This window comes from Hemiscyllium ocellatum, chromosome 36, assembly GCF_020745735.1.
Source record: "Hemiscyllium ocellatum isolate sHemOce1 chromosome 36, sHemOce1.pat.X.cur, whole genome shotgun sequence".
NCBI lineage: Eukaryota > Metazoa > Chordata > Chondrichthyes > Orectolobiformes > Hemiscylliidae > Hemiscyllium > Hemiscyllium ocellatum.
The window spans coordinates 4,387,988-4,402,614 of NC_083436.1; the positions used below are offsets into that span (position 1 = coordinate 4,387,988).

General features: G+C 40.2%; 1 protein-coding gene across 3 annotated transcripts in view; it reads left to right on the forward strand.

Moving 5' to 3' along the window:
* The window catches only part of gria2b (glutamate receptor, ionotropic, AMPA 2b), a 155,733-nt gene that overhangs the window by 75,744 nt on the left and 65,362 nt on the right, over window positions 1-14,627 (forward strand). For all 3 annotated transcript variants that reach the window (XM_060851650.1, XM_060851648.1, XM_060851649.1), the window contains exon 6: window positions 1,335-1,496. In XM_060851650.1, the coding sequence (XP_060707633.1) occupies window positions 1,335-1,496 (162 nt within the window). The remainder of the gene's footprint in view (window positions 1-1,334; window positions 1,497-14,627) is intronic.

Consider the following 14,627-nt stretch of genomic DNA (forward strand, 5'->3'; position numbering starts at 1 on the left):
TCCAAAATACAAACTAACTTCAAAATGTCCTTAGATCATGAGCTCCAGGGAACAAAAACATACAAATGTACAAGACAGCATTTGGAAACCAACAAACAAAAGTGTGTTCAAACTAGATCACAAAACATAAATACTTCTAAAAATTTCAGTGCACTTGCACAGCATAGAAACCTGGCCTCCAGGTCTCTCGTTTTCTGGTTATGACCACCCCATCCTTTTGGTCGTCGTAATTGTGCTAACATATTAGCTACAGGCCTGAATCCAGAGTCTGCTGCATTCCATCCTGGAATACAGATGATCTCCAGAGTTTTGCTTGTTTTTCCCTTCTCTGACACTTTTTCCTAAATCCCATAGTTGTTGCCAAACATTTCTTGGGTCACAGGATGTAGCCAAGTGGTTATTTTTGTGTTTGGTTAAATGTAATTAAAGGAAGAATCGACAACAGCAATTTGCTTATACATGAACATTAATTGAGTAATAATAAAAGATAGGAAGGGAAAGAAACATAAAAGACTGAACTCTGAACATTTATTAACTAATAAATGAAGATGAAAAAAAGAAAGAAAAGAAAGCAATGAGCCTCACGCTTTCCTGCACACGGGGGATCTCCTCAATCGACAGTTGGTTTGTCCCTAGCACCATTCGAGATCCTGGTCCGAGATGAAGTCCAGCGACTTGGAACATTACTCTCTCTCTCTCTCTTCTACAGTGTAACAAACCGCCAGTATAGAAAAACAAATACAGAATACAAGCCATCTTCATGTACAGGAATGTTCGCAGGACTCATTCAACGTCATGCAGCTATCATGAATATCATCAACAAGCTTAGCCCTTCAGTCCATATAATTATCTGGATTTACCTGTTTAGTACAGTTCCGAGGTGGACTACTTAAGCAGTTGCCTTGAAGTTGCACATTAAGTTAATGGTTAACCATCAATCCAGATTTCAGTTCAGTCTTCAGCAATAATCTATAAGATCTGATTCGGTCAAAGTGATTTGTCTCTGTAAATTCACAAACATGTTGTCTAACATCTTCCATGGTGAATATTGTATAAAATATCCATGGCCTATTTTGCCTATTGATGGAGTAAGAAATTAATTTTAAAAACTCATTAACACAATATCTCAGGTGAATAGTAGGACTTGAGTGGCATTTATTGCAAAAGAAATTGGCTTATTTCCAAACTTAACAGCACATCTAAGTACCTCATTGCTACAAACATTTCCATTTTTAAACAAAATCTTTAATTTCAAACATTGTAACAGTGAGCACTTTGTGTTAGAAAGGATGATTCTGCATAGTAACAACAGCTGTATTTTTTTTCTTCTGCAGGGATTTACTGATGGAGACTTATCAAAGATTCAATATGGGGGAGCAAACGTGTCTGGATTTCAAATTGTTGATTATGATGATCCAGTTGTTATGAAGTTTATGCAGCGATGGTTAGCACTTGATGAAAAGGAATATCCAGGGGGGAAAACGAGCAAAATTAAGGTAGGTTGTTATCAGCATTATTTTTGTCAATGAATAAGTGAAAATTGAGCTGCATAATTACAAAGTGGTGCAAAGGGTCTGTAAAGGTGAGTTTTGGGCGGCATGGTGGCACAGTGGTTAGCACTGCTGCCTCACAGCGCCAGGGACCTGGGTTCAATTCCCGCCTCAGGAGACTGACTGTGTGGAGTTTGCACGTTCTCCCCGTGTCTGCGCGGGTTTCCTCCGGGTGCCCCGGTTTCCTCCCACAGTCCAAAGATGTGCGGGTCAGGTGAATTGGCCGTGCTAAATTGCCCATAGTGTGAGGTAAGGGGTATATGTAGGGGTATGGGTGGGTTGCGCTTCGGCGGGTTGGTGTGGACTTGTTGGGCCGAAGGGCCTGTTTCCACACTGTAAGTAATCTAATCTAGTCTAATCTATAAGACAACTGCACTGCAATCAGAACATTAATTTCTGTGAAGACCAGTGAGATGTGGCCAATATTCATCTCTCAGCCGGTGTTGCTAGGCAGATTATCTGGTCGTGATGTTGCTTTTGTTTCTGGGACCTTGTGGTGCACAAGTTTGCTGCTGTTGTGACAAGTGAATATAGATCAGTTGCAGAAATGGGTGGAGAAATGGCAGATGGAGTTTAATCAGGCTAATCTATGAGGTGCTGCATGTTTGGGAGATGAAATGTTAAGGAAAAGTATACAGTTATGCAGGATGTACAGAGGGATCTTGGGGTTCAAGTCCATAGCTCCCTGAAAGTGGCCAAGCGAGTAGACAGGGTGGGAAAGAAAGTGTATGGCATGCTTACCTTTACTGGTCAGGGAATTGAGTATAAAAGTCAGGATATCATATTGCACTTTTATGAGGCTTTGGTTAGGCCACACTTAAAGTATTGCATTCAATTCTGATTACCACATTATAGGTAGAATGTGGAGGCTGTGGAGAGGGTGTAGAAGAGACTTATTAGGGTGAAGCCTGGATTAGAGTTTTTGAGTTATAAGGAGAGTCTAGAAAAATTCAGGCAGCTTTCTCTGGAGTGATGGAAGCTGAAAGGAGACTTGATAAAAGTTTATAAAATTATGGGGTGCCTAGATAGCATTGACGGTCAGAATTGTTTTTTTCAGAGTTGAGATATCTATAACTAGGGGGCAAGCATTTAAGGTAAAAGGAATAAGTTTAAAAGAGATGTGACAGGCAACTATTTTACACAGACAGTGGTGGGAGTCTGGAATGTTCTGCCAGGGAGCTGGAGGTGGAGGCAGACATGATAGGGGTGTTTCAGGGACTTTTAGATAAGCACATGAAAATTTGGCACAAATCGTGCTATATAATTCTATGTTCTATGTTTCATTATCCTCTGCCTTTGAAGAAGAGTGTAATTATGTCAGGGCAGTATTGCTGGGCAGAATTGTTCACACTTTACTTCAGAGCATAAATTGTGCTGGCAATGGCATTGTATGAAAATGCAAAAATGTCTTACGTTTTTGCTTGCTCCTTAATAATCTTTGATTTGATGTTGCATAAAATGCATTTTTCAAGACCATTTAGGTACTAAGCTGATAATCTCCACTTACTGTATTCCTTGAAATGATTTGCCAGCGTACTATGTCGGACACAACCTGATCTAGAATAGCAAGAAGACAGAAAATAGCTCTTAACATGTCAGCGATAGATGTGCTTGTGTTAAAGCTTGGAACAATGGGAAATTCAGGCATGTAGACTTGCCACTGCTCTATGAATAAGTCTGTTGCTACTTTCATCCAAGGAATGAATGGAAAAACGTGTGGATGTAGAGGTTTCCAAAGGGTTGACTGGGGTTAGTACGGTTGATTTGCTTTACATAGATTCATAGGTTGTTGAAATTGCTGATTCATCTCTGTTCAACACACAAACTTGTGCTAGCTTCCTTGTGCTTCAATAGCCAGGTGTCCTTGGTGTAATATGGATATGATATCTTGGTGTAATATTTTGAGTATTAGGAATTGTTTGCTCTTAAAAATGATTTTTATGTGATGTTACAAATTTATTACTATAGGATCAAAGTTAACAAATCCTCCCAGGTACTTCTTTAATACTGTCAGGCTTTCCCTGACTAATGATCTTTTGCAAATTTGTAGTTACTCATCTTCAGCAGTTGCTGATTGAAACTGATCACAAAGACTTACAGCCAAAGTGTAACAGATCAACATTAAGAGTGTATACAACTCCATAGTATGAGTATCAATGTGTAGATTAAGAGGCATATCTTGGGACTGAATCTTACTATTTTTTGGTGAAGTCCAAGTTGTGTCATGATTTCTGTCATGAATCCTCAGGAGTATATTTTCCATATCTAATCAAACTTGCCTTATTAATTTACTCAAACCCCCCACAGCATCCCTTATATCTGATTCCCATCCATCTTACCATGTGCCATTCCCAGAATAACTTGCCACTCAATGGATATCTCACAAATCATAGCATCCCCTGCACCACGAAAAGGCCATTCTACATCTAAACAAGCACTGTTAGTGCAGAGCTGCCCTGTATGGTAGGGGATATTTGTCCAGGATGTTGATGCCCCACTATGTTGGCAGAGACCTGGAGGTTATGTTGACCAAAGTGGTGCAAAGGTAGGACTTCATTAATTCCCCAGGACAAGCAGTGGAGGCCATAGCATCAGACCAAGCCAGCCTGATCCAAGTTTACCACTCAAGTCAGAGCAGCCTCAGCCTATGTGGAGGGATGCACAGCATGGTAGGAGAAAAGTCAATATCTGTCTCCAAACTGTCAGCATAGATGCCACCATCTTCTCTGTGATACAGCACATTCACTGTTATCTCTACTATTGCACCCAACTTCTACCAAGGTTCATGCTCTATCATTCTCACTTCTGCCTCCAACATATTCATTCATTCTCTGTTACATACCCCAACCCTCAACTCCACTAGAGCCATATGCCCTCTGTGTTGCCTAATCACTTGTTTTTGCACTTCTCTGACAGAAGTCACAGCTGTGCACACACTGTATGTCCGTTTACATTTGCCTCTCTCTCATTTCACGATAAAAGCAGCCACTGATAGGCAGAAAGGTTCTAGACATGAGTGGGCAGCCTAACATTTGTTTTCTTACCTCTTATGAGTAAGAATGTCCTATATGGGTGACTCACCATTTCCAAGCACTTGGACTAGTATTGGCAGTTACCCTTCACTTTCTGTGCTGGGTCCGTCTGTCCAACCATCCCCTCACTTGACTGAGGACTGTTGACAACTATGGTAAGCTTCTTTCCTTTATGTATGTACTAAACAGCGTGGAAAGACAAAACTAATATGAGCTTTGTATATTTATTTTTTGACATACTTGATCAGTCCATTAATGTCTTAGAGTTATAGAGCTGTATAGCATGGAAACAACTCATCCATGCTGACCAGATATCTTAATTATTCCATCCCCATCTGCCAGCATTTGGCCCATTTCCCTTGAAATACTTCCTGATTATATACACATCCAAATGCTTTTTGAATATTGTAATTGTACCAGCTTCCACCATTTCCTCTGGCAGCTCAATCCATGCTCACATCACCCTCTGTGTGAAAAGGTGCCCGTTAAGTTTCTTTCATATTTTTTCTCTCTCACCTTAAACCTATGCCCTCTAGCTTTGGACTCCCCTACTCCAGGGAAAAGACCTAGGCTTTTTACCCTATCCATGCCAGTCATGATTTTATAAATCTCTATAAGGTGACCTATCAGCTTTCAATGCTCCAGGGAAAACAGCCCCAGTGTACTCAGCCTCTCACGATAGTTCAAACCTCTAACACTAGCAACATCTTTGTAAATCTTTCTGAACCCTTTCAGGTTTCATAAAATCCTTCTTACAGAAGGGAGACCAAAATTGCACATAGTATTCCATAGTATCCAACAACCTGAACAGTTGCAACATGACCTTCGAATTCCTATACTCAAATTCTGACCAATAAAAACAAGCATACTAAATGCCTTCTTCACTATCCTGTCCACCTGGAATTTCACTTTCAAGAAACTGAACCTGCACTCCAAGGTCTCTTTGTTCAGCAACACTACCTTACCATTAACAGCATTAGTCATGCCTTGATTTACCTTTCCAAAATGCAGCACCTCACACTTATTTAAATTAAACTCCATCTGCCACTCCTCAGTCCACTGGCCCATCTGATAGTAGTCCCGTTGTAGTTTGAGGTAAATTTTTTCACTGCCTATTACACCTCCAATTTTGGCGTCATCTGCAAACTTACTAACTATACCTCCTATGTTCACATCCAAATCATTAATATAAATGATGAAAAACCGTGGACCCAGCACCACCCCTTGCAGCACACTACTAGTCACAGATCTACAGATTGAAAAGCAACCCTCCAACACCACCCTCTGTTTTCTACCTTTGAGCCAGTTTTGTATCCAAATGCCTAATTGTCCCTATATTCCACGTGATCTAACCTTGCTAACCAGTCTCCCATGAGGAACTTTTTGAATGCCTCACTGAAGTCCATAAAGATCACATCCACTGCTCCGCTCTCATCAATCCTCTTTGGTACTCAGTCAAGTTAGTAAGACACAATTTCCTACACACCAAGCCATGTTGACTATCACTCATCCACAAGAGCAAAGTGCAGTGAGGCAAGGAAATAAAAGATAGAGATGCGTAGAGCATCCAGGTACAATCAAATGAGTGAGCACTATGACAGTGAGTGAAGACCCCAGAGATGCAGCTGGTCCAGTCCATAAACTGTGTGTATGTTCCTGAGCATGCGGTGTCCTAACAGCACTATTACAATAAGAATTGCTGGTACAGCCCTTGGTACACTAATTAAATGCAGAAATCACCAGTAAGTGGATCAACAGTGTGCCATAAGGATTCTTTAAAGCTGGCACATGTCAGATGCCAATATCCATAGACATGGTATCGATGTGACCAGTTCCCATGAAGCATACCCTAAGATGCCAGTGTCCAGTGTCCAAAATGGAGGTCATTTGGAGTGAGCTATGAGATGAATTTGCTAGGTCAACTATGGATTCCTTATCGATTTTTCTCGATACCTAGCTTGTTTAGCAATTTTGGTAAGAGAGGAAGCTAAATATTAATGGGCAATTTGACCTGTTAACACAGCGTTCAATTCAATAACTCCTCCTAATTGGCAACTTAGCACTACCTAGCAAGAAACTCAATACCATTTGTGAAAAAACATCAAACATGGAGAAAAATGATCCTGATATGAGACTGATCTCACAAGACTGCACATTCAATTCTACCTCAAATCTTACCAAAGCCCATGTCACTCAGACCCTTTTTTGGTCTTTGTGCAGGCTGGGTAATCGGCTCAGCATGTCAGACACAGTAATCCTGGTATCTGCCTTACGTCTTACTTCAAAGGTATATCCTTTCTGATTGTTGATTGATTTGATTGCGGTTTGTTCTGGTTGTGGTTCCATTGTTTATGGTTTGAACTGCATTAATTGTGATTGTATCAATATTTGTGCATATTGATAGTTATGCCACTACATCACCTTTGGTATCTACAGTGTAGGAGATTTTGGGAAGCAAAGGTGTGCTTGTGTGTTTCCTTTGCAGTATGCTGCCATTAGATGATCTTTTTTAGGTTGTACTATGGGTGATAATTGCTGAGGTATGTGTCTCTCAGGATGTATGATGATAAGATGTTAGCACTGGTCTTGTATTGATTTCAGTTTTTAGTGAGTGTCATCTGACCTAGAATATCAAAGTGTAAAAGCTTTTGATAATCTGATACTAATAACAAGCTTAATTATCTGCTGATATTGCCTGCGGCTTGGCTGGTTCTGAACTTCGTTGATGTGCTTACATATGTGCACCTTTTGAACACTTTTATTGATGCAGGTGTGTATTGTTGGACAGTCTTCTGTGGATTAGATTAGACTACTTACAGTGTGGAAACAGGCCCTTCGGCCAAACAAGTTCACACTGACCCGCAACCCACCCAGACTCATCGTCCTACATTTATCCCTTCCAGCAAACTTCTGTTCTTGTTTCTGATTTATAGCATCCACAGTTCTGTCTGTTTTACACCAGTTACAGAATTGCTGGTGTGGTACCCTTTGCTGACTGGAGCTACAGTACTATTTGCACCTCAAGAATGTTCCTGTCATTTGTCTGCCACTATAATTTCAAACTGTATTTATCCTCATGTAATGATTTAATGCTGTAGTTCCTTCCCCTAAAAAAAATCTTAAAAACTTTATTTGGTAGAGGTGATGACTAATACAGTGAGCCTCACTGATAGTTTATCTTCTCGAAAATTCACAGAAATATGCTTTCTTCGGACAAACTAGTCAATAGACACTTAGGGTTGCTGACTGTTAATCATAAAGTTAATTATGAGCTTGAACTTGTCTTAAGGATGCTAACTCATCTTTTCTGGGCCTTTGTGAACATCCATGAAAGAACCGGATACATTGGCATTGAATGGCTTCATAAAATCAATGATGATCAAGAGTTTTAGAGTTCCTTTCACAGGATAATCTACACTTTGTCTGTTTAAATAAAGAACTGCAAACATTGTTTCAATAGTTGTAAAGAGGGAGATCCAGGAATTTATCCCAGTGATGTTGAAGAAACAGTGATGTATTATAAAGTCAGGATGGTAAGTGGCTTGGAGAAGACTTTGCAGTTAATAGTGTTCACATGTATCTGCTGCCATTGTCCTGCTATCCTGGGTTTGGAAGGTGCGGTGCAAGGATCCTTGATAATTTTATCCAATTCATCTTGTAGAAGGTACACACTGCTTCTATTGAATTATATCAACAATTTCAAGAAAGTTAACATGTTTCATTAACCTTCAATAAGAATTTTTGGCTGATATATTTGTCTTTAAAAGAAGCAATTGGTTTGATATTAACTTCTGTGAATGAATGCAGCACACTGAACTCCATGTCTGCCTGACACTGCAGGGGATAGGCTTGATTGAACTCAGTGCCTCTTTAACATGTTTTTGGTGAATTAATTCCCACTTTTCTACCAAAAGTACAAGAAAAGAAAAAAGGTACAATGGTCTGCTTAACCATTAAAATTGAACAACAAATCATTGTTGTTTAGGACTTGTGGGAGCAGGTAAGTGTCACCAATTAGATGTTGGTCCAGCCCAGGGCAGATAATTCTGAAGGCTTTTTTTATGCAGTTCAGACATTAAATCCTGCTCTCAAGGCTCACAAGGAGACAAAACAAAATCTTAACATCATCAGGTTTTTCTGACATTGGCTTCTATTCCCAATAGGGATGCAACTGTTTTTTTACACTAGGGACCTTAGGTTAAAATAATAAAATAGCAGAGGTTTTCATAAGATATTTAGAAATTAATTCCAAGGAGTCTGTACTAAGTCAGATAATCCAGTTGAATTGTTGATGCTGATGATTCAGATCAGCTTTAAAAAATTCAGCCGTAGTTCAGCTAAAATTGCAGAACAAATCAAATATTGTGTGTGTGTTATATGCAAGATTAATAGACAAAGTTACAGGGTATGGCAGATATTATTTTTAAAAAAACGCCACCTTACCAACACTTTATTATCAGTTTGCAGCTTAATTTGTGTATTGGTTGCATATGGACAAATATATATTTCTAAACGATCTGCATTGCTAAAAGATTACAAAGATGCACAAAAGTTTACAAATGTAAATTGCTGTTAGTTAGACATTGCTGAGCAGTCTTATCAACAAAATTTAAAATAAACTGAGGAGGTGGAAAGAACTGCTTCTGCAGAAAGTGAGAGGCTGCTAATTCAAAGTTACAAATAATTCTGAGACTGAGTTTTCTACCAAAGTTGGTAATATCAAATATTACTTGCATAAATCTAATTTCCTTTTTCCCAAAGAAAACTTTGTAAGTTGTTGCAGTCCAAGTGTGAAAAGCAACAGTTTGACAACTGCTTCCAGGTTACATTGAGATTTAAGCTGTTTATCCTAGCCTTACCATAACCATATGTAAAACTGAACTGACTACATATTTGAAACGCATTCCTAAGTATTTGTTAGTTGAGTTGGTGATATGCTTTGCCCTGATTTACCTGAATTAAGGTAAACAATTAATCTCAAGGGCATGTAAAGTCATACTTGCAGAGACATTTAAATACAGAATGGCTCTTAGAACCTAATCTACCTTACAATGAATCCATGGCTCATCCATTTAGTTGCTTTGATTCCTTATACTAACCTAACCAAATTTGCAGCCTCAAAGCACCAGGTATCCAGCTTCAATTCCAGTCTTGGGCGACTGTCTGTCTGGAGTTTGCACATTCTCCCCGTGTCTGTGTGAGTTTCCTCCGGCTGCTCCAGTTTCCTCCCACAATCCAAAAGTTGTACAGGTCAGGTGGATTGGCCATGCTAAATTTCCCACAGTGTTAGGTGCATTATTCAGAGGGAAATGGGTGGGTTACTCTTCAGAGGGTCGGTGTGGACTTGTTGGGCCGAAGGGCCTGTTTCTACACTGTAGGGAACCTAATCGAATCTAATCTAAAATATGATCATGTCTCATGTCCTGTACTGGAGCAGGCTCATAATTAGAAAGCTTAAGGTTTTCATAATTTATTAAAGTTAACTGCAGAGCTCATATCCCTTGAGTTGATTGAATGACTCATTCCATCAACAAAATCCATGTAAAGATGACTTTCATGAAACAAATTGTTTCTAAAATTTTCACCCACCCTTTTGAGTAACTAGTGATATGAATCATGCATGTCACTGACCCCTTCAAAGATATCTGTGCATCCAAAAGACACTACCCATATTTGACCTTTTATTTTTGGAAAGGAGAAGTATGCTGTGGTCCTGTTGCAATGAAGTTCCTTCACAGAATTTTTCTTTTTGTGTTCATGCTGCTGGCTGGGTCAACATTTATTGCCCATCCCTAATTGCTCTTGAGCAGGCAGTGGTGGTATTCTGACTTCCTGAATTGCTGCAGTTCCCTGGGGTATAGGGCTACTCACAGTGCTATTAGGGAGGGAATTCCAGGATTTTGACCCAACAACAATGAAGAAACAGCACTACAGTTCCACATCAGGATGGAATGTGACTTGGTGGGGAACGTACAGCACCTCTTTAGTCCTGTTGGACTATGGTAACTTTACCTTTATTTGACAATACCTCAAGTTTTCTTATGGTTAACTTAGCTTCACAGCAAATTAGTTGACTTGCAGAAGTGTCAATTGTGATCCAATTTTTAAAAAAGTGTTACTTTTTCAGACATCTAATTTGAGTTCTTTTTTGGGGCATGTTTACTTAGATTACTTACAGTGTGGAAACAGGCCCTTCGGCCTAACTAGTCCACACCGACCCTCCAAAGAGCAACCCACCCAGACCCATTCCCCTACATTTACCCCTTCACCTAACACTACAGGCAATTTAGCATGGACAATTCACCTGACCTGCACATTTTTGGACTGTGGGAGGAAACCGGAGCACCCGGAGAAAACCCACGCAGACGCGGGGAGAATGTGCAAACTCCACATAGACAGTTGCCTGGGGCGGGAATTAAACCCGGGTCTATGGCGTTGTGAGGCTGCAGTGCTAACCACTGTGCAACCGTACTGCCTGTTATGAGCTGGATGGAAGATAGGACAATGAACAAAAGAAGATCAAAGAACAATACAGCACAGGTACAGGCCCTTCAGCCCTCCAATGTGCTGACACATTTTGTCCTTCTATACTAAAAATGTCTTCATTTACAGGATCCGCGTCTCTCTATTCTCTTCCTATTCATGAATTTGTCCAGGTGCCTCTTGAATGTTGCTATTGCATTTCTTCCCGCACTTCCTCTGGCAATGTGTTCCAGGCACTCGCCACCCTTTGTCGGAAAAACTTGTCACATTCATCTCTTTTAAATGTGTCATCCCAGCCCTCCCCCAATATTGAACCTCTGTCCCCTAGTAATTGACCTCTCTAACCCTGGAAAAAGCATCATACTCTCCACACTCCCCATGCTATTCACAATCTTATAAATTTCTATCAGGTCATCCCTCAATGTCTTATGCTCCAGTGGAAACAAATCCAGTCTACCCAACCTTCCTTCATAGTGAGAAATCCCCCATACCAGGTAACAGCCTGGCAAACTTTTCCGCACCCTCTCCAAAGCATCCATATCCTTCCGGTACTGTACACAATGGCCTAACTAAAGTCTATGAAGCTGCAGTATAACTTGTCTATTCTTATGCTCAATGCCCTTTCCAATGAAAGCCAGCATGCCATATGCCTTTTTTTTACTACCTTGCCTCCCTGCACTGCCATCTTCAGTGACCTGTGGAGCTGCACACTCCGATCTTTCTGCATATCAATACTCCTAAGAGTTCTGCCATTCACTGTATAATTTTAACGAGGACTTGAGCTTTCAAAATGCATCACCTCACATTTATCTGGATTAAACTCTATCTGCCATTTTTCTGCCTGTGCCTCCAACTGATTTACATTCTGCTGTATCTTCTGACAATCCTCCTCACCATCCACAACTCAACCAATCTTTGTATTGTCTGCAAATATACTAATATACCAGCGACATTTTCCTCCAAATTATTTGTGTAGTTCACAAACATCAGAGGTCCCAGCACTGATCCCTGTGAAACACCATTAGTCATAAGGAGATAGTAAGGATCCAGAAGCTTAAAGTCAGAATTGATAAAACGGGAGCTGGAAAGGTACAGCAGGTCGGCAGCATCAGAGGGGCAGGAAAGTTGACATTTCAGGATATGATGAAGGTCTCAACTCAATACATCAACTCTCCTGCTCCTCTGATGCTGCCTAACCTGCTGTGCCTTTCCAGTTCAGCATTAGTCATAACCCTCCATTCTGAAAAACATACTTCCATTGCTACTCTCTGTCTCCTATGACTAAGCCAGTTCTATATCCATCTTGTCAGCTTAATGCTGATATGATGTGACTCCATCTTTTGTACCAGTCTGCTGTGAAGATCTTTTTATTTTCCTTCATTCTTCTTGTAAACACCTGAAATTGATGTATCATTGAAGCATTCAAATAGTTTTTTAATAGGGTTTGGCATTTTAGTATAATTAAAAGCTGGAGAATTACCAAATTAAGAAAAATTCAAATTTCAGAAAATGATAAAAGCAAGATCAATACTTGAAAGAAACATCCTAAGAGAAACACACTCTTTAAATATTCAGAATAGAATGAAATCACTAAAATGTGGAAACAGGCAATTTGGCCCAACAAGTCCACACTGACCAGTTGAAGAACGTCCCACTGAAACTGACTCGCTCCCCCCACTCCCACCCCTCCCCCAGTGCCTACACATCCCTGGGCACTATAACATGGCCAAAGCACCTGACCTGCACATCTTTGGACTGTGGGAGGAATCCAGAGCACCCGGAGGAAACCCATGCAGACATGGGGAGAATGTGCAAACTCCACACAGACAGTTGCCCGAGGTTGGGATCAAACCAGGCTTCCTGGTAGCAGTGGTAGCAGTGCTAACCACTGAGCCACCATGCCACCCTTATTTCCAATATTTCTTTGTTAATGAACTACCATTTACACCAGTGACAGGAAACAGGACATGCTGGTAGAAGGCTGTTTTATGACTGGAGCCTGGTGTGCAGTGACATAGGGCTCAGTGTTTGGTTCCTTATTGTTTGTGATATTCATAAATGATATAGGTGAGAATTTGACAGAGAAAAAGGAAGTAAGCAGATCAGGAAAGTTGTGTGGAGAGAAAAACAATTAATGTCTAGAGTTTGATCTAACTCTTGTTCAGAACTGAAAGGGATTGGAAAATGGAGTTTTTATTTTGTAGATAGAGGACGAAGTCAGAGCAAAAGGAACGGATGATGAGGATGCCCGGTAATAGTTTTAAGAGAGAAAAAGTTTTAAAGGTAGCTAAGGGGTAACTTTTTCACCCAGAGGGTGGTATGTGTATGGAATGAGCTGTCAAAGGAAATGATGGAGGCTAGTACAATTACAACATTTAAAAGAGATCTGGGTTGATATGTGAATAGCAAGGGTTTAGAGGGATATGGACCAAACACTGGCAAATGGGACTAGATCAAATTGGGATGTCTGGTTGGTGCGGACGAGTTGGGTTGAAGGGTCTGTTTCTGTGCTGTATGACGATGTGACTCTGTGACTCTGACAAAAGTAGGTTGGTAAACACGTGTGATTGAACAGATTTACACATGGACACAGAGAGCAGAGATTTTGAATGGCCATAAAAAGCCATGGTGGAACATGGTGTTGGACAGCCAGAAGTAAGTTGGAATAGTCTAGGTAAGATGTAGCAATAGCATGACTAAAGATTTTGTCAACAGCTAACAGAATCATGGAGTTATAAATATGTAGTTTTAGTGATGGCAGCAATTTATGACTGAGAGCTTATTCCAGCAGCAAGCATAGAAGCAAGTTACAAACAGTCTGGCTCAACCTTGGACTATTATTAGAGGGAGGAATGGATTCAGTAGCTCAGGAGCAGATGCTGTGGCAGAAGTAGAAGACAATGGCTTCATTTTTTAAAATGCATCAGCGTAAAAGGACATAGCTGTGAGACTGCTAAATGTTACCATGGGAGGTGTGAATAATAATGCTATTACTTTAGATGATGGCACCAAGAAGCAAGCTGAAGGAGGGAGCAAAATGTAGATTCCTGGGGAATACCAGAGCCATTGTTATGTCAATGGGAAGAGGAGCCTTTGGAAGTATACTTTTGGTGAGATGAATTCCCTTTTAGTGATGGGAATCCTATTGTGTGCTTCCCCTGCATCATTATTGATCCCTGACTTGAGAGATATAATGAGTTGAGATGGAGTTAAAAGGGCTGACAGAGTTCTCAACCTATCTCAAGATAAGGATCTTATCTGAAATGTTACTTAACAATGGATTGTGATGCAAACCATTTAGCTAAGTGTTCCTAACATTCCATTGAAAATATCTGATCATTTGTTTAGTTTTTTGGTATGAAAATTTAGAGCACAGGCATTTGTAAAAGACAATTTAGCGTTTTCTTACAATTATACAGATCACAAGCATTCAGGATATCTTTGCTTATGAATCATTATTGCTTGGAAGAATCCTTCTCTCTGATGACCACATTTAAAGCATAAAACATATTTTGGAAGAGAAAGGTCTCGATTAGGTCTCGCTTTATGGCAATTATTTGAA